At 36.2% G+C, this 21871-nt stretch overlaps 1 protein-coding gene across 1 annotated transcript in view; it reads right to left on the reverse strand.

Moving 5' to 3' along the window:
* Nucleotides 1-13: 13 nt before the first annotated feature.
* The window catches only part of LOC149210656 (protein RECOGNITION OF PERONOSPORA PARASITICA 7-like), a 91380-nt gene continuing 69522 nt past the window's right edge, over nucleotides 14-21871 (reverse strand). The window contains exons 2-6 of the mRNA XM_089396757.1: nucleotides 2383-2520; nucleotides 1957-2270; nucleotides 1605-1759; nucleotides 468-1501; nucleotides 14-385 (exon numbers count right to left, since the gene is read on the reverse strand). Of these exons, the coding sequence (XP_089252883.1) occupies nucleotides 14-385; nucleotides 468-1501; nucleotides 1605-1759; nucleotides 1957-2270; nucleotides 2383-2520 (2013 nt within the window). The remainder of the gene's footprint in view (nucleotides 386-467; nucleotides 1502-1604; nucleotides 1760-1956; nucleotides 2271-2382; nucleotides 2521-21871) is intronic.

Below are 21871 nucleotides of genomic sequence, written 5' to 3' on the forward strand. Positions count from 1 at the left end.
TGAAAATCATACTCTAACTAATAAAACTGCGCATGATATAGCGTTTTAGATATTCCACGAAAAATAAGAAGAGAAATAAGTGGGACCAACCAGATATTTTAAGTGAACTTACTTGACTTAGATTCTGTAAATCTTCCGGGTTGTAACATAAATGTCTGAGCTTCTCGAACCCCTTTAGCTTTGACACATCAAAAGGAAGATGGGAAGTTATGGCACTGAAAAAAACCAGCTCTTTAAATTTATTTTCACATTTGCCCTCCACATCTGTTAAGGGTCCGAGTTTAAGAACTCTTAAAGATCCAGACATCAAATCTAGCTTTGACGCGGGTATACGCAGTGGATCTTTGTTGTCACTTGCCCATATGCCCTTGATCTTTTGAAGGTCCTGTATATTTATTAAATATTAGAGTCAGTCATTTTGAAACAAAACTGTATATGATAAATATTTTAGTTGAAAGATTGCGTACCTCAACTTCTAAGAACTTTTCAATTTCAGTTGCAGTGGTCAATCTGAATCTGTTTCCTTCTGTCCTCTGGAGACCAACTTCCAAGATGACATCGTGTACCCTTGCAGTCATGCTTTTCGCATCTCGGGTCACAAGCGCTCTTTTTTCTAGCCCTTTCAGTTCTGGCTCTCCCCCAATATCTGAAAGTTCTTTCCAGTCACACCCTCGAAAAAATGAACAAATATCCAAAAATGGATCTTTCAATTTATCTTCAAGTTTGTCGTAGGCAAAGACGTATTGCTCTATACTTTCCCCAATATCACCTTTCCAGTTTTTTTCTTTAGCCTCTTTCATCAATGTTTTATAATTTTCCACTGCGTTTCCTTCCCCGCCATTTATGAATCCTACTAACACCTTCAAAAGCCCCGGGACTCCTCCACATATATTGACTATGCCGTTAATTTGGCTATCATTTAGTTTATTTTTATCGTCAGACAGCTCCTTTTTTAAAAGCTCCACTGCCTTGGCTTCGGGCAGGCTTTCAATTGGGTAGAATTCTTTTTCGACCCCTTTGCTCATTGTCATCCAGCTCGCTGCATCTTTATTACGTGCAGTTATGAGCAACCTCACTTTTTTCGCATTCCCCATATTCTCAGGGAGAAGCTGTGTGAGTGCATCTGGGCCTTGTTCACGCTTATCAGGAAGCAAAACATTGTCGATATAAATAAAAGCCTCCTCCTTCTCTAACATGACAGCAATGTCTTCTTGTCCTTCGTTATACCTTCGGATCTCCTCCGCCTTTTCTCCCTTCAAATCAGATAATATAATTTTTTGCAATTCTACTACATTTGGAGTTGATTTTATATCTTGAAACAAACTAACAAAAGAAAATTTACACCCTTCCTTTTTCTCCTCAAACAGCCGCGCGAACACAGCATCTGCAAGGGTAGTCTTTCCCATGCCACCAAAGCCATGCAAGATAACCGCTACAGCATTTTTGTCGCTTTCCCACTCAAGCTTTTTAATAACTTCTTGCAATGGTTCTTCGATTCCAACTGTTGTAACCATATTTAAACACAGAAATATCAATAAATCATTTTAATAAAAACATTCACAAGTATTTAAAATAACACTTTCTCATCCGGTATCACAATTTACCTTTGTCTTTAGGATATTTTGGATAGTGTGGTTTTGGCTGGCGGACGCAATCCAAAATACATAAATCCATTTGTCTCTGCATTTCTTCGTACGTTTGCTGTAACTCTTTCTCAAGTTCAGCCAGCTCTTTTCTGGACGAAGTTGCCGAAAGAAACCTGTATTAAGAAATATTTTTTTTTCAGATCCTGTATTAAGAAATATTATTTACAAGCCTCTTTCATAAATGGTCTCCTCCTACATAAATCCAACACTAAAAAAAGAGGTGTGAATTTATTTAGGTGGGACAAGGAATTGAGCGTCAATTTTCACCTGCGAGGTTTATAATATTAAAGTGTGTTGAGTGAGCATTCACCTGCGAATTTTGGAAGCCTCAATTTGAGTGCAGCAGGCGATAGAGGCTTCAATTATCAACTCTATTGCTTTTCCTATTGAAGCCTCCATCCCTCGCTTCGATTCAGGCCGCTTTTCAAGTTCTTTAACATGTTGCTTCAATTTACTCATCTCCTTCAAGAGGGACAGACATGCATTTTGATTATCAGACATTTCTGCGTACCGCTCCCATGCATTTGCCACCACAAGAAAACCTATATTAAGCAGGCGTGCTGTTCCCATGCCTTTGAGAAAATCCCGAGCGATTGTCTGCCCGTCGTTGGATGCAAAATCTTTCTGCATAACAGCAAAGGAAGCGTAAGAGCATTTGTGATGTAATATATCTTCACGTTTTAATAGAATAAATGTAAGTAATGATCAATGATGGTGAAATACTTTTCATACTTACAGCTGCCTCAATGGCTTCAGAGAGTGCATCTTTTAATATCAAAAAGTTTTTTGAAACTAACAATGAATCTTTAGCGGGCTTCGTCTTTGACAGGTTATTTCTCTTTTTCTTTTTCTCTTTTTTTCCTTCTTCTTCCTCCTGCGAAAATAAAACAAAAATATGTTTTTTAAACATCTAATTTAACCCAAAAAATATATATATATATAATAAAAATAAATGGTATTTATGAAAAAATAAATTAATTTAAAAACAATAATAATAAAGTGGTTCTTAAATTTTTTAATTTAAGAATAATAACAATTATAAAGTGATTCTTGAATGATAAAGATAAATTGTAATAATTTTTATAACAAAATAATAATAATTATTTATAATTAATCTATAGAAAAAAACTTAAATTTTTAATATAATAGAGTTAAAAGAAGAATAATATTTACATTAATTTCATGTTTTTCCTAAATAATTTTTTTAGAATTTTAATCATGTTTTTTCTAAATAATTTTTTTAGAATTTTAATTTAATTATTAAGTAGATAAAATAGTTTTAAATGCCATTAAATAGTTTAGAATATTTAAAATAGTATACACAAATCAAAGTTTGATATTTATTTTCAAAGTAGTTGTGTCATTTTTACTTTTTTAATTAAATTGGTTAATAGAAAAAATGTCATACTACTAGGTGTTAAATCAAATGAGTAATGGATTTTTGAGGATGTGGTATTGATAAACATGGTATTGGCACATGGTATTGTAGCAAAGCCTCTTTACAGATTAAGAATCTCTGTGTTAAAATGTTGTACATCTCCATGGTTAAGAATCTTGTTCCATGCTTTTTAAAATGTATATATGTTTAGGATTGACAATGAATGGGTGCATTGTTAAGGCACTCCTTGCAATAGGTCACTGGTTCAAATCCCTTGTGGGTGCTTACCTACCAAAAAAACTTATATATTAAATTATTTTATTATTTATTATTAATAACAATAATTTAGAATAAAGTTATTAAGGAATGTAAGATATATCATGTAATAAGTGTTTTCGTTGTTATTTTGGATTGATGCCTAATGACATTTACGAGCCATAGGTAAATCTTGTATTACCTTCTAAACACAAGCCCATATGAAAATAGCTCGGTTGGGTAGCTTGGTTGGTCAAAGCCCCTTGCTTGGTTGGTCAAAGCCCCTCGCCAAGTTGTTGGCCCTCTGTCACAAGGTGTGGGTTTTATCCTCCTTGGTCCATCGAGGTGAAATTTCCATCACTAGAGTCAACTCAGCGTAAGGCCCCTTTGGGTGGGTCTACCTAGGGATATTATTGTGAAAAAAAAGGACTGTATATGGAAATGTTGAATGATTTAGGCTAGTCTTTGGCTAGGAAGACCAAATCATAATGAGAATTTCACTCTCCTTAGAGAGAGATGGGATAGCATAATATTCAAAAAACAAAACAAAAAACCATACATAAGCTGAAAACCATGGCAATTGGCCTTGAGAAAATACAATAATAATAAAAATGATGGAAGCTTGAGTGTATCAAAAGACTAAGCAAAGGGATTAGAACTCATAGTTGCAACTTGGATGGGTCCTGATTGTTGCCGCTAGCTAGAGCTGGAATGCTAAGTTGAGCTCATCTTCAAAGGGGCTCGAGGTAAGCTCACAAAATCAGGCAAAAGTATCCTCTAGATGGTGGTGAATACACGCGTTTCCTAAGTGGCCCATTCCTGGTAGTAAGTTTCTCCTCTATGAACATAGGTAGATGATGAGTCATGGTTGAAGGCCCGGGAAAGAAAGGAGAGCATGTGATATGTAGAAGAAAGTCACAAGTGCTAGGCATGAAGAGAAAAGCCATGTGTAGGAGGGTCAGGGCCAGGTGGGTGAGCAACAAATGTGGCCAAGAATTGGGAAGGAGATGGAAAATGAACTTCAGAAAAAGAGAATGAGCCAACTCAAGAGGATGCGGGGAAAGTGATGTAGACCTAGCTGAGAAGAACACTAAGGGAAGGGAAAAAACCGAGGGTAGTGAACTAGAGAGAGGTCTTTGAGGCCCTGAAGCAAGTTGAATACCTAGAGGGATACACCATATGAGAATGTTGTGTGGAGAAATACAAGAAGGGAGTCCATAAATGAAAATAATGACTAAACAAGGGGTGTTACTCAAGCCAAAGCCCATCAAGAGCACATCTATAGAAGGTTTCTGACACCTGAATGAGGAATTTCCTTACATGCAGAAGTAATTGAATTTGAAAGCTTTGTCAAATGCACCAAACCTACAAAGCGAAAGAAACAATTGATTAGAACCTATTCTCTTGAAATTCAAGTGGAAATTGCCTTCATTTCCAGAGCTCAAGTTTGTGTGGGAGGGATGGTTCTTTTCTAACGGTGCAAATGTGTTTCAAAGGAAGAAAAATTGTGCTATTTCAGGGCTCAAGAAGGTGGGTCCACATAAGACCCCAATTGCGATCAACGAGAGCCACGGCCTACATTTCAGGAAAGAGACTCAGGTAGCCAACAACAAATGTATGATATACGAATCGAGTAATGAGGAGGGACACAATAGTCTACAATAGAGCCATTTCAAAATTCATATGAGTGGAGACCCTATGAGTTGGCTGGAGGAGAAACTGGCATTCAAAACTGGAGTGTGAAGCATGAATGGCATGGAGTACGATGGGTGTAGCCCACATGTGACATCACCTCATGATCCTAGGCATCATAAACATTATTTATGTGAGCGTGTTGCCATATCCCCTCGCTTCTTTTCCAGGTAGGGTAGTGGTAGCGCAACCCTCAACCCTTCTCGATCCATAAACACCCCATAAGGGATAGATGTATCCTTGTGAACAAGCTTCCAACACATATCCTTAAGAGGGGAGTCCTAGAGAAGGTTCTAGGTGGAGGGTAGCGCTAGCGAAGAGTCCAAACATCCATGATTAACTAACATATCATAAACTTTAATTCTTATTTATTGAACATGGGAGGGCACAACAACCAGGATGTTAACAATAAGAGGCGAAGCCTTACATATGAGTGCTTATAAACTATAGCTTTTGGATATTCTATGAATTGGGTCATTGTTATGTATCTTGCGGATCGTGTTGATGATAAGTTGAGATCCCCTTCTACACAAATCTTGGAGAAGCCTTTTACTTTTGCAATTTTCAACCTTGTGATGAGGGAAGTGAGTTCCACCACATTATTATTGTTAATGCCCAAAGTACTAGAGTATACGTAAAGTGGAAGGCCTCTATGATCTCAAAATATACTACCAAAACTAGTTGGACTCAAATTCCCTTTTGATGCACTGTCAAAATTCAGTTTTAGGAAAGAAGCGTGGGGGAGGGGACCATGTAGAGGAAATAACAAGTGATGGAGAGGAGGTGAGGAATTGAGAAGAGATGGGGGAAGAGGGGACAATATTCCATCGATTAAGAAGCTCAACCTCTAGAACTTGGGCTTGCGAGTGAGACTCGGGACCAAGAGAGGGAAAGAATGGTTTTCTTGATGTTAATAAGAGTAGAGTTCCAGGGAGACTTTTTCCAAACCATAATAGCATAATAAAGTGACTTAGTAGCCTATTTTGATTCTCATAGGATATAGTCGAAGAAAAAGGGATCAACTAGTTTAATTGCTTGAGTTTGTTATAAACAAAAGGTATCATTTTAATAATATTAAATAATTAATTGTGGGTATGGTAAAAATAAAGTGACCCATGGTATTTCCATCCACCCAAGGTATTTCAAGAGGAGGAAATAATTACAAAAAGAATGAAGGGATCTCAAGGAAAATATGAGTTGATGATTTGAGAATTGAACTTGGAGCTTAACTACCTTACTTTGTGAGGGGAAACCTTTGTGTAGAGCCTCAATTTGGTGGTGGAGCTATCCATTCTAGATGGTGGCGATTAGTTTCGGTGGTGAAACATCCACCCTAGCTATTATAAAGGGGGGATCATTTTAGGTTCTCCATTGGCACTTAACGAAGGAAATAGGATCAAATCATAGTGACTTCTAGGAGTTTGGAGAAACAAATATTTAACAACTGACATCACTAGAAAGATTCAAATTATATAGGCTAACTCGCATCTTTGCAAAGGTCTAAATTTTTGTAGCATCTGGTTTTTTGCTTTGGCATTTTCTAGAAAATTTTGTGAACTCACAACTTTCCAATTCATTGTTGGAATTTATAAAAATTTAAGCAAAATTATTTATGGCAATTTTCGGAAGAAATTTTTGGTAGGATTTTTTTTTTAACAAAAATGACTACATTGGGAAAACCAAGGAGTAATTACATTCAATACAGAGGCAAAACATTTCTTCTAAGATCATATATGGAGTTGAAAAATTGATTCTTACCCTACTATCCTAGACAAACATTTTGTAGAAAGAACTACAACTATATACTCTACAAAATTGATCACAAAACAAAATACATCTACATAAATAATACATATATCTTCTATGGGGGATCAGTGGATATCATGTCCGAGTTCCTCCTAAAGCACCGCCTGCAGTGCTGCCATTCTCTCCAGAATGTCACTGAATATGCATGTCCTCTAAATGATGTCAAATCCATTAGAGTTCCTCTTCAAACTGTTGCATTTTGTATTGTAATTTCTATTGTGCTTCCAGGAGGAACAAGATGGAGTCTGATTGCTGCCTCAACTAATGTATTATCTCATCGTACCCTTCATTTCTACTTATAGGAGGGAGAGGACAGAGATGACACAAATGTCATGAGCCAAAGCCAAAATATCTTTGTTCTCCATGCTAAGCCGAGACACTGAAAGGTTTTGGACCAACCATATTTTCTTGATTCCTTCACTGGAGACTAAAAAATAGTGGGACACAAGGCCTCTACTTGTCGTGTTGTCCAAATGAGATAGTCTCCAAAGAGTTATTTCTCGAAGGATGTTGTAAATATGGGACTTGAACAAATATCTCAAGGTGGCCAAACTATACACACAAAAGATAGATTGAATGCATATAGTATCTGAGAGCACTTGGCGAAGGAATTTTAAAGACAAAAGGAGATCCTACAAATACTCGGGGAAGGCCCTTTGGGTAGAATTGACACTGAGATGGAAAGATAGAGAGTCAATTATACCTATAATTGGAATTTTCATACTTTCGAACTTCGCAGAGTAGGAACCTTTGGATTTATTTGAGAGAAAGTTATTTGTCATGTTCCCAAAGATGATTATCACAATGTTTTCATATGAGGGAATCAAAGGATGAGAATGCCACACCTTGTGCAGTCCTCCAGAAGGAAACTTGTCATGTTTTCAGAAGAAAGAGGAACCTCTGGAGGCATGAGGACCTTTCCTCCTTCTCCCTACATAGATACTAGTATTTCTCTTCTTGACTGCATCTCGAAGCATCTTCGAATTGATTGATTTGAGCTGATATCTCTTGAATGCTACATGGGGTTCTATAATATCTCATGCTTTAGCAATCAATTTTTAACAATAACCAATGACGTTGCACAGTCCATAACTCATCCAAGTGAGCACATTTTTAAAAGGAATGACACATATTAATTTATGTTTTTCCCTCTCCAATTGGGCTAAGAAATATTGTGCATGTCATGTGTTCCAAACATCCTCCACCTTGTAGTGGTTGACAACATCTCGACGACATCCCTGCAAACCAAAGTCGTGAGAAGTAAAGGAATAAATTGAGTGTTCCTTTGGGAGGCATTTAATTTGCGCTACTTGGAACCTTATTTCGTCCATCTACTTGAAATAATAAGACTTGTTTTTCATATGGAGGGATATCATGGTATATTTTGCATCCCCTCTAGTTCGTTGATTTCATATTTCCCTCCTTCGAGTTGGAAAGCCCTATTTGATTAAGCATCATCTTCCATGTTTTGATGCCAAAGAATATGATAATATGAATTATGAGTGAAGGATTCCAAAGTGATTCTAATTCTACAAGGGAGTGAAAATAGATTATTGGAAGGGAGAGATCCTTTGAAGAGATGCCTAATTGTGATGATAGAATCACCTGTTACTGCAACTGAAGAAGGTTCATTGTCCTTGACCTATTGGAGACTGAAATAGAGGCCATAGATTTTGGTAAGTTTTTTCGATTTAAGACATAAACCCTAGGAACACTTAATTTCTTGTATTCCTTCGTGATTAAGAAGAATCCCTCCACCTCCTGCCAACCCTGGATTGTTTTTTGAAGCTCCATCAAATAGAAGGATACATTTCTTTCGCTTGATTACCCATTCCTTAAATTCATTATCTGAAATGCAAAGCTTCCAATTCTCTTTTTCTATTTGGTGCTTTACAGTTAGATGGGGTAGATTTCCTAGTGGATCGATAAGCATGTCCATCCAACAATTTTCTAGCTTATCCAAGGTAGAGGCTTGATCCTTTAGCTTAGTTCGATTAAATTCCACATAGAGGGAGAGTGATTTCATATAAGTTGGTCTAGGAGAAATAGGAACGTCCTTAAAGATAACATTTTTTTTGGATAACTAGAGTTGTCAATAGATGTATTTTGGAAGGGAAGTCTAGATCCATTTAGGCAAGGTTCCTCTCTAACATCCCAGAGTACTACTTTTGCCAATTATTAAAGAAGACTGAAAGATATGTATGCATGTTAAGACAAATGAACAAGGGTCCCAACGGTAAATCCCATACCTGAGTTGACTAAGCGTAGAAGAGGAACAAATGAGGTATATATTCTTCATGATGGTTGCAAAGGGCGTAGTGTGGCGGTCCTACAATTCCTCTTTTCTAGAGATTTTCAGTCATCAGAATTTTCATATGAAGAATTTTCCAACATAAAGTGTTAACTTTAGGTATGGCATTGTTTACCTATAGCTTCATTGACATGGGGGATTTTGGAGGGAACTATGGAAAGAAAAGAAATTCTTCATACATTGCCTTTACTACATAAGCATGATCTTTCCATCCCAAATTATCCTCAATGTGATTATTTAAGGGAGCACATCCTAATAAATTGATTTTAACACTATTCACTAGGTTATTATAAGTAGGGGGAATATGATCAAAACTCCATCCCATCGAATCGCCTGCTTCGTTCCATCTGGAAATGTGAGCTAGCAAGGAGATTCCTTGGTCAGATAGATATTGTTGTAGACATTGGAGATCTTCATTACAATGGATAAGAGGTCGATTCAAAATATAATATTGTCATACATGATTGGATGAATCATTCCCCAGAGTTGAACTAAGATGATTGTTAACTATTTTAGTCAAAGAGGAAATCAACTTCCATACAGGTGAACAAGAATTTGTTGGGGGAAGGGAGTTTCCCTCTGACTGAGCATGTTTTCTTGATAGAAATTGGACCCACCAATATTCCCTTTGGGTTCTCATTTTCCAGATGATCTTTGCATGCATGGCTCTTCATGAAGGTTGGGTCTTTGATCTCTAATCCTCCATGGGATTCTAGCATACAAATTATGGCTCAACTGGTCAAGTGAAATTTATCTTTGTTTCCTTTACTCCCTTCCCATAAGAATTTGTATATTTTTCTTCCCATATATTGTAACATAAATTGAGGGGTGAGAAAAGTAGTGAATAAAAGTATTGTGGAAGCCCACCCTACTTATCATTATAAATAGAAAACTATGTCTGACTCAATCAAAACCATTGGCCATATCTAGCTTAATTACCATTCCTTTGATGCCTCTTGTTGAGCTCGGGAAAATAGCCTCTTGTACCAAAATTATGTTATTAAAGATTTATTTTCCTAGAACAAAGGCTCCTTGGTTGTCAGAGATAATCTTCGGAAGAAAGCACTTTAGTCTTTGAGCTAGGATCTTTTATATTACTTTATAGGAAACATTGTACAAAGAAAGGTTGAAATCTTTGAAATGAGGATGGGTTATCTTCTTTGGGAACCAGAGTTAGAAAGGATGAATTGATCCCTCCTCCCATGAAGCCATTCTTTATTGAATAACCTATCCCCCTGCAAAAGTCACACTTAATAATATGCCAAAATTGTTGATAAAAATGAATTTTAAAAACATTGGGCCTTGAGGCTTTATCTAGATGGAAAGAGAAAACACTTCTAGAATCTCTTCTTTAGCGGGAAGGAGGGATAAATACTTGTTCATTTCCTATATGATCACATGTGGGATATGCTCTAGCATATAGAGATTTGATTCCTAGGAGGGAGGGTTTTGTTGAGAGTAAAGATTATTGTAAAAGGCTATTGTTTCTTATTTAATTTGTTGGTAATCTCCAACATTATTACCATTCACCATGATTTCTTGGATGTTTTCTTTCCTTTCTCTATTTTTTTCTTTCTTGTGAAATAATTTAGTATTTCTATCTTCTCCTTGAAGCCACAAACTTGTTTATTTCAACCTTCAATATTCCTCTTAATCTTTTAGTAATGAATGATATTTTTCAAATAGGAGTATATCTTCCCTCATTGTTGTTATAGATGAAAATTCTTCTTCCATGGATGCGTGGAGTTGGCCAATATATTTTTCCATCTCTCGAATATTAGATTGACTTGGATGAGGCATGGTTTTTTTCCCAATATTTAATGTTGCCTTTTAATATTTTAAACTTTATTTCCCATATCCTGATAGAGCTTCCATCCACCCAGGGACGCAACAACTGAGAAAATATCTCATGGAAGTAAGGTTGATGGATCCATATGGAACTAAATATGAATAAGATAGGCCCAAAATTGACAAGAGGGGGTAGAACCAAGTGGATTGGGAGGTGATCAAATCCATTCCATGATTTAATGAAAATATTTGATGAGGAGGTTGCAAATGAGGAAGTCGTCAGATACTAAGAGATGATCTACTCTTTACTGCAATGTGATTAGGACCTACCCTTCTATCATTCTAGGTGTATTTAATACTCACAGGCTTAATATCCATCAATTTCTCCCAGTAGATGAAAATTCCATATATTCCTGGAAGGGGTATCGAACTAGCAAGCCTCGTTTTTTCTCCCCACTACTTAAGGTAGTGTTGAAATCTTCCCCAAAGATACTAAAATCTCCAAACTCATAATCAACTATATTGTGGAGAGAGGCCCAACAATCCTATTTTTCTCTAAAAAGAACTAACATTTATATATTTACAACTGTGCATACCTAATTGGAAGAAAGGACTAAGAAAGTGGTGGTAAGCCAATGAACTGGATGATAGGAGTTAAGGAATTGAACCCAATATGGATCTCATAAAGTACACAATACTCCCAAAGCACCTATGGAATTGAGTGAAAAGGTATCACATCCATTCCACAACTGGAATTGATGAGACATACTTTCTTGATCTTCAAGCTTAGTCTCTTGGAGAAGGGCTATATAGAGTCTTTCTTTCTTGATGAGGGATTTTACTTCAAATTTCCTTTTTTCAGATCCTAAGCCCTTGTAATTCCAAGAAAGAACAATATTTACTTAATTCTGGTGTGGCGGTGCCCTTTGGGTGGGGAAGATCTAGAACTTCTCTTATTTCCTTTTCTTCCAATGTCACCCATTTGAATGTTTTTGAGAGTTGGCTGATGTCCCAGATATTTTTTTTTCCATTTACTTGATTCTTAATTCTTTATTGGATTTCCTCCCAAATATATGGGTTCTTTGGTCGACCTCCCTGACTTTATATGCTTTTGACTTTCCATCCATAGAGATGCCATAAGGGCCTCCCATTGTGCCTTCTCTTGGTTAGAAAATATGTCCCATCCTTGGTGTAATCAATTTGCAAGTGTTCGATTTTTTCTTGCGGTCTAGCACCTATGGATCCTTCCATCGAGCTTGTACATCTATGAGATTAGGGGATGGATCAAAAGGCTGGGGATTTTGTCGAGGAAATTCTGTCCCTTTCTCTTCAGTTGTGAGTTCTTTAAAAATGTTACTTGAGGTTTCCACGTTTCCTTATTTGATCGTGCCTTCTCCCTCTCCTGCTAATTTGTTCTCAAGGGAATAGGGTCTTGAATCCTTGGTTGGGGCCTACTTTTATGCCTAATTTGGGTTTTGATTTTGAGAGACTTCCATCCTTTTGGCTTGTTGCCGCTGATCCTTTTGCTCACTTTTCTTTTCTAGGAGTTCAGATCTTTTAGGGCAATTTCTGGAAAAATTCCCATGATCATGGCAGATTTTACATTTGAATGGAAATTAGTCATAATTCACCTCTTGAATATGAGAACAAATATCCAAGCTTAGATCGATTGCCAACGAGAATCCCTTTTCTAGATTGACTTCAACAAAGATGCTTGCACAAGAGAAGATACCTTCTTTAGGTTCAACACAATTGACGTATTTCCCATGTGGGCTATGTGTGGCTAGCCCACATGGGTACCACATAGATTTTCCTTTATTACATGGCCTCATCTAATGGGATAAGTTTCTAAAGAGAATAAATTTATATTTAGGGTAGTCTTGGATTGAGTTAAAATTTATATCGTTCAAAAGCTCTTGATGAGTTGAACATGATGGTATCATTTGTTTTAGAATCTGAATATTTTGAGAAAGTGGTTGTTGTAACCCCATCTTCATAACAAACCTTGGAGATCGGGTCAATATGGTAGCAATCCCATATACCGAGATGGTACAAGGGGGTGGGAGGTGTTACAAGTTGTGTTGGGAACTTGACAATACTAAGAGGGGGGGTGAATCAGTATTGTACAATATGGATCATCTATACCAATTTTTTACCCTTTCCTTACATTTAGTTGAATAATCAATGAGCATCAAAATATTTGAGAGTATAGTAAAAAATAATACATGAGCAACATATATTTGATGTACAAGTAAACTATGACAACAACATATGAACATTAAACAACCATCGACAAACACATGGAAACACCATATATTTGGTGCATTAGAGAAATTTTGAGGTCAAAATCAGCCTCAAAACAAAAATGTACAACCAAAATCAGCTTTATAAGAACCAACAGGATTCAAGATGATGATGTCAACCATGGGGATGATTCACCATTTTTGGAGTAAAAAAGTAAAAAAGATAAAATTAAAAAATAAAAGAACTACTTTTTCAACTTGTATTTTCAACTTATCTCCCTAAAAGTTTCCTCAAATTTCGAGTGGGAACACTTGTTTGACGTGGAATCTAATTCCTCATCCAAGGAGTACCCATGTTGCTATAGAAATTCCTTGTAGATTCAAACTATAGATTTTATGTGCTAAAACAATTGACTTGAATCTACTCTACTCGTCAGCGGAAACAATAAAAGATCGATGAAATCATGATGCATAAAAGAGAAGGAATTTAATCACACATAACACAACAATTTTCTAGGGAAATCCACAGCTAAAAACCCCTTCTATCTGTATATTTCATTAATCAGAAAAAATGAGAAGATTACAATTCTTTTCTCAAGCTTGAGCAACCTCTGCATTATCTCTATTTATCTCACTACTTCTTAGACAAGCTCAAGAAAATACTTAGCAAATTCTGCTACCTGCCAAGCTCCTATTTCCTTGCACGGTCCACTTGGGAACTTGGCCTATTTAATTGGGAATTTCCACAATTACAAATTGTGCAATCCTCATAGGCCTTCCTCTTATTGCATGCACCACCTATACAATTCTGATGATTATATAACTAATAGTACATTGTCCCTGAACTCCAATCTCAACTGGGCAACTCTCAAATCTGACATGCATGAGTTATTTATGAGTGAATCATCAATTAACTAGTTTAACACATGAAGCAACACCCCACTATCTGACCTACTACTAATTCCTCCATCAGTTGGAACTAGTTTAAATGACTTTAACTCAGTTAAACTGAATTAATTAATTACAACTCAAAATAAAATCAACCAAGGCTCCTAATTATAGGATACACTCTACATGACTCTAGTTAGACCCTCAACTTGAATTAACTGAGCCAACTAAGTCAAATTAACTTAGTTAACTAATACAAGTTGTCATGAGATGTGGACTTACAATTTTATTCCCAATTTAATTCAAGGACAAATTAAATCAGGATCTTTCCTGTGCTATTTTTAACATTTCTTGTGGTTATTTTTAACACTCCCTCTCAACCAGAAAGGGACTCACATCTATCCCAATATAGTTCCTTTGGTATTTTTTACATGCAATTATTGCCATTGTTGTTGTTGCTACTGCAACATTTGCAACCGAAAATCATGCAAAAAATAAATAAAAATAATCATTGTCAATCTAAAGCTGTCTACTGGGAAAAATGTGTTACTGCTGACTCTACTATTGAGCCTCTTTCCCTACTGTCAATAGTACTCTGCACTCCTCAATATCTGAATGACATTGATCCTCCTGCTACTGAATACTATGGGCCCTATATCAAGGTAGTGATCCATGAGACAAAAAACAGCTCAATGGACCTTGCCAAAATTTCTATAAATTTTGAGACTTGCTTCATATTGTCCCACCTCTCACGTGGAGGTATAGTTTCATGTGCTCCCTATGCCCACTTGGCTTGAAATTTCCCCCTAATAGAGGTCTCTCCTTTGGTGGATGTCTCCACTTGGCCTCCTCTCTGCTTCTCCAATTGTGGTTGCTCCAAAACTTGTTGAGGCTTCTTCTAAGGCTCCATTTTGAGAGGTACATTATGCTCCTTCTCAACCACCAAATCTCTAGTCTCTGCCTTTTTCCTCAAGTCTTTGCATGCATGAGAAAAATATGATATACTACTACTGCTACTACTAATACTCTTCTGCTGCAACTACTACAATAATGATTCTGATCTCACCAGATCCTAAAGTTCTAGCTTTCATAGGGTTGCTCCCTCTAAAACTAGACTCCATCTGAGTCTCAATCTCCCTATGGGAAATCTATATGCTCCTCAATCTACTGAATAACAATGATCACAACACCCTTTTTTGTCACCAAATGTTTCCTCGTTGATTTTCCCACTAGCAGCCTTCTAGCTCGATTATGAAGTCTACACATAGGGTCTTCTGGACCTACCCTAAACTAGAGGTCCATCAATCTGCAAGGAAAACTTTGAATTATTATATTCTATTTTGATTTGAGCTCTCATACCATGTATAAATATCCACAAATCCAACTCCGATACCATGTATAAATTTTTATAAATCTAGCTCTGATACCATTTAGAAATTCCTTGTAGATTCAAACTGCATATTGAAATATGCTAAAACAATTGACTTGAATATACTTTACTCATCAACAAAAACATTAAATGATTGATGAAATCATGATGCATTAAAGAGAAAGAGTTCAATCACACATAACACAATAATTTTCAAGGGAAGGACACAACTAAAAACCCCTGCTTTCTGTATATTATATTAATTAGAAAAGATGAGAATATTGTAATGATTTTCTCAAGCCCGAACAACCTATACACTATTGTTACACGTCATTTTGTCGCATTAGGAATATGACTGTCGCTTTGGATTTTTCGCTATCCACAAATGTGTCCGGGAGCATTCCCCTGCAAAGTTTGAATCCAAATTATCCCAAAGAAAGTGAAATTCCTAGATTCCATGGTGCAAAACCCTGTTTTTGGCTACCTGCGTATTTCCCTAGTTAATTTTTGTGCATACGCAGAGAATACCATTAGGAGTTGCACATAAGTACACATTGGCTTACATTGTGACCTGCGAACCTGACTTAACGCATGTAAAAATAAAAGGTAAAGTCTAGAGGCATTGTTGTTAGCATCTATCCCAACCAACAAGCTTAGAATGGTTGCTTATTCATTCATGATCCCTCCCATCATGGAGAAACTCCCTCTTTTTGTGGAATTTGTATCCCACCATTAGTGGACCTCGTCCATTGGAAATCGATCCCAAACTTCACACTCTTGGCCTATAAAGATAACCTAGGACTAAGGATTGAGGAGGACTGTTGGAAGTAGGCTTATGTGGCAAGATTAAGGTAGGAAGGCTCTTCAAGGAGAGGGTTGGATATTATGGGAAAGGGTTTGCAACATCAAGGATACATGGTGGTAAGGTTATTCTCCATTTTACTACTATAAAGACAAATTTTATTTCTCAATTACATCTTTGTTGATATAATTTGTAGGATTCCTTGATCATCTACATAGATTTTGATTTCATATTGATCAGTTTATGATATATGATTGGTTAATTAGTCCATTTATCTCTTATGATTATATATTGGACGGTTTGATCTCTTTTTTGTTTCTGTTAATGTAGATCTCCTTTAGGATGTCATGATGAAGTTGTCATCATATTGGTTTTAGCCAATCATAGTCTAGAGAAAGGTAGCAGATCCTAAGTGTTTTTACTAGGTTTCTTTGAAGTCTAGGGAGATCGCTCTTGTACGCAAGAGGGATAAGTCCACATAACAAATTGGCGACTCCACTGGGGAATCATCTCACTCTCCATTATTTTTCTTATTTCACCTTTTGAACCTTCTATACAAGCCTTCCTTGAGTGTATAGAAGTCTTAGAAATTTGGTTTTTGGGTTGGATTTGATTGGTTTTTTATTTTTTCTAAAATTCCCTATTGTGCACACTTTAACTTTAGGCACAAATAACACTTTTGTGCACTTTTATTTCTGCAACAATGCATATGCGCACTAGTTTTCTCTATGACATGTGCACATACCTGGAATTTTTTGAAAATTTCACTTGTATCCTCATCAAGTCCAAAGATTTTGATTTTTCATGTGTATTTACACTTTTCTGTGCCTTCTTTCAATCTCTATCAAGTAGATTGGGTGCTTTGAATTTTATTTTTTGAGAAATTCTTAATTTGATTTCCTTTGGTCATTACTCAGAGGTTTGTCTCAGTCCCTTAACAATGTTTGCATGTTTTTGCTTTCATTTTTGCAAGAAAAATTCCCCCTCAATTTCCTTTGAGTATCTTCACTTTTGATCTTCATAATTTTCACCCACTTTCCTTTACTTACACTACGTTGATTCTAGTTACATTGGTGAAGGAAAACAATCTTGTTGTTCTTTTTCTGATTTGGAATCATCTTGTGTTTGTTTTGAAGAATTATCTTGCATATATTACATTTGCATAGTTAGAATTCTCGTTTTCATAACATGAATGGAAATTGCGCATAGATTACATTTTCAAAGTTTTCAAGCAAATTGTAGATAGATTACATTGCATGGTTTGGCATTTAGGGCTTTGAATTTCATTGCAAAATTAGAAGTGGTGCATTTTGGAGTTAATATTTTAAAGAAACCTCTCTCCTTAATTTAACTAGAATTCATCAAAATGAAAAGATCACAATATCATATTCGATTGCATTAAAGTTTTGAATCATGTCATAAAACCATCAGTTTCACATTCATTTAACCTGCGAGTAAATAATAACTTTAAAATCAACACTAATAAAATCAATCTAGAAATCTTTTATTTTTAGGGCTCTTTTCCACCTACAGTAGATCAGGTTGTAGGGCTTTGGAATAGGGAAGTGAGTTAAATTTCTAAAGCTACAAACAAACATTAGCATCTTGTGATAGGGAGAAAAATTCATTTACTACAATTTTTCTCTTGGAAGCTCCCATTACAAAGGAGTCAAGCGCGAGCTCATATCGGACCCAGGTAAGTGATCGAACCCACTTCTTTGGTTACGGTAGAGTGATTTGCACGTACAAAAAATGGTGTTGAAAGGTACTTGGGAGTCACTTGGAAGTAAACCTCATATTAACCATGTTGAGAAACTTTCAAGGGGATTGAACTTTGTTATTATGCCCTTATGTGTACGTCTGATATGCGACTGTCCCCCCAAGTTTAATTGTTTTACATGGTAACCTTGGGGACTATAATCTTAGGGCTTTTACCCGAAGTGATGGTGGAGGGGAAGTCTCTGCTATACCTAGAACAAACATTGGCTAGACTCACTTGAACCTTTATGGAGGTTATTCTTCATTCGAGATGGCAAAAATGAAGTTTACTTGCACCAAATCATGTACATTAAGCAAGTTGTCAACGTAAATGGTTCCACCCACTCTATCTATAGCCACTTTTCACTTTCATCTCTATGATGTTGGGTTTCATCACCAACTAGTGATTTCAATGTGAAAAGCTTGTTTGCATGGTTTGAATCCTTAGATTTACTAGTGCGTGTTAATTGTTTGTTTTTACTTTTTTACAGATCGTAGGTGTGGATTGCTATTTTCAATTATTAATATTGATAGTAAATTTATCCAAGTTGAATCTAATGGAAACAATGTTGTAAGTTATCGATAAAGACCTCCCTTTTAACGGGAACCCTAATCCTCTCCCTGATTTTGCAAATGTCGATCCTCCTTATATGGCTACATTGTCACTTCCTGGATTCATGATAGGTTTACTGGTGTGGTTGTTTTCAACTTATTTGATCCAAAATACCCAATCTATTCCACCTCAACCGATTACATCATCTCAACATCACCAACCTCTATTAACTCTTTACCTTCTTCACCTAACATATCCTCCTCTCTTTCTTCTTCTTCGCTTGGTAAAAGCCTTGATGCTAATAACCAGGTGACTAAGAAGAAGAAGAAGAAAGGGAATAAGAAGAAGAAGCAAGATAAGAAATAAGTCAACCAACTAACCATGGTTGTAGGTAATGATAATGTTGAGGAAACGTCCAGTATGGATCACAAGCCTAGATACCCTTGCAATATTTGTAAGGGTGACGACTTCCTTATTGATTGTCCTAGTATTCCTAGGGTCCTGGAAGTATGGTCAAAAAATTCTTATCAACCTATTATTGATCCATCAACCAGTGATTGTGCAGTTCTCAGGAAAAAGGGTAAAGTTAGTTTTCCTTGTAGGCTATGCAAAGGAATTCATCATAGTCACATTTTCCTTCATATGGATGAATCCTCAAAATTGATGGAAAAAAATATTGTTTCACAACAACAAATTCCAATTGGTTACCGTAAACTTTCTCCCAGCCTACCATGGGTTGACGAAGTGATTGATGTAATTCCAAGTATAGCCAATCCCACTCTTCCATAGTGAAACACATATCAATCAAGTTGATGAGCCATTGGTTGATCAAGTGGTCAACTTGATTCTATCTTCATTTGATCTCATCCTCCCTTTAGAGAGTGAACCTTATACCACTCAGGTTATTCTTGTTAATTCAGATTATTCTACGCATGGGGGAATTTCACATGTTTTCATTAACCCCCCTCCAAGTTATGAGGTTACTTACTTTGATTGGAGTATAATGACAAGACCTCATCTTCCTTCTTCCACCCATTTCCAAATCATTGTGAAAGCATATGGTAAGAATGTGCAATGCACAAATGTAGATGAAGGTGCATCTGTCAATATTTTATCCTCTTTTGACTTTTCACTTTAGGGGGTAATCTATTTGGATCTTTCGTTATCCATAAATGTGTCCCAGAGCATTCCCCTGCAAAGTTTGAATCCAAAATATCCCAAAGAAAGTGGAAGTCTTGGAACCCATGGTACAAAACCTTGTTTTTGGCTACCCGTGCAGTTCCATAGTTCCTTTTTGTGCATATGTAGAGAAGACCATTAGGAGCTACAAATAAGTACACATTGTCTTACACTGCGAGTGTTTCACATGACTTAACGCATGTAAAAATAAAAAGAAAAATATAGAAGCTTGTTGGTAGCATTTATCCCAACCAACAAGGTTCAAATGGTTTCCTATTCAATCTTGATCCATCACATCATAGAGAAACCTTTGTGGAATCCATATCCCACTATTAGTGGATCTCATCCCTTGGAAAATGGATCCTAAACTTCCCACTCTTGGCCTATAAAGCTAACCCAGACCTGAGTATTGAGGAGGACTGTTGGAAGTAAACTTATGTTGCAGGATTAAGGTTGGAAGGTTATTCATTAAAGGAGAGGGTTGGAGATTTTGGGAAGGGACGTGAAACATTAAGGCTACATGGTTGTAAGGCTATTCTCCATTTTACGAATTTAAAGGCAATTGTTCTTTCTCAATTACATCTATGTTGATATAATTTGTAGGATTCCTTGATCACCTACATATACTGTGATTGTATATTGATCAGTTTATGATATATGATTAGTTAATTAGTCCATTATCTCTAGTGATTATATATTGGATGCTTTGATCTCTTGTTTGTTTCTGTCAATGTAGATCTCCTTCAAGATGTCATGGATAAGTTGTGGGGAGCGATAGGAGGATCTCTAAAGCATCAAGGAGCAGATGAACGAGAGATTTGAAAGGGACTTCATCAATCATTTCGTTTAAATGGTAAGTGGACTCTATCATCATATTGGTTTCATTCAATCATAGTCTAGATAAAGGTAGCAGTTCTTGATTGTTTGTTATTAGGTTTCTTTGAATTGTAGGGAGATATCTCTTATCTGCAAGAGGGATAAGTCCACATAACAATTATCTCTATCTAACTCACTACTTCCCAGATAAGCTCAAGCCAATACTTAGCCAGTTTTGCTACCTACCAAGCTCTTATTTCCTTGCGCAGTTCCCTTGGGAATTAGCCCATATTTATTTGGGAAATTCCGCAATTATGAATTTTGAAATCCTCATAGGCCTTCCTCTGATTGGATGCACCATATGTACAATTTGGATGATTGTACAGTTGATAGTACATTGTCCCTCAACTCTAATCTCAACAGGGTAACTCTAAGATCTGACATGCATGAGTTATTTATGAGTGAATCATCAGTTAACTGGTTGAACACATGAAGCAACACCCCACTGTCTGACCTCCTACTAGTTCCTCCATAAATTAGAACTAGTTTAACTAGCTTTAACTCAGTTAAACTGAATTAATTAATTAAAACTCAAAATAAACTCAACTAGGGCTCCTAATTGTAGGAGACACGCTATATGACTCTAGTTAGACCCTCAACTCGAATTAACTGAGCCATCTATGTCAAATTAACTTACTTAACCTATACACATTGTCATGAGATGTGGAATTACAATTTTATTCCCAAATTAATTCAAGGACAAATTAAATTAGGATCTTTCTTATGTTATTTTCAACATTTCTTGTTGTTATTTTTAACAATTAGATACTTTCGATGGACCTGGTACACGAAAAATGAGAAATATAATAAAAAACATTATTTTTCTTATAGTAGGGTCCATTAGAAGCTTACAACATGTTTACTCCTTGGATGAGGAATTAAACTCCGCATCCAACGAGTGCTCTCACTCGAAATTTCAGTAAAACCATAGGGAGATAAGTTTAAAATATGAATTGAAAAAATCATTTTTTCTTTTTTCACTCTAAAATTTGATGATGCAATCTAATCTTGCTTTATTATCTCCACTTTTATTTTATAATGTTCCTTAGGAGGCCCATTTTAGACCTAAAATTTTCTCTAAATGGAAACCCTTATGAGAGAAAAACCATTGTACTATTTATCCTCTTCTTCTTGTTATTATTAATTCATTTACATCCTTCACTTGCCACCACCCATGTTTAATCCCCAACTCAAGATACATGCGAGAAACCACTCACTTCAGAATATACCTAACAAATTCACCACCTCGATAGCTATGCAAGCCCCAACCTCCAATAATTTCCTAGGCCACCATCTAAAGGAATCCACTACTCCCTACACTAGCAAA

This window comes from Pinus tabuliformis, chromosome 1_2 (assembly GCF_031772625.1).
Source record: "Pinus tabuliformis cultivar Carrire ecotype Pingquan chromosome 1_2, CPIR1, whole genome shotgun sequence".
NCBI classification, from domain to species: domain Eukaryota; kingdom Viridiplantae; phylum Streptophyta; class Pinopsida; order Pinales; family Pinaceae; genus Pinus; species Pinus tabuliformis.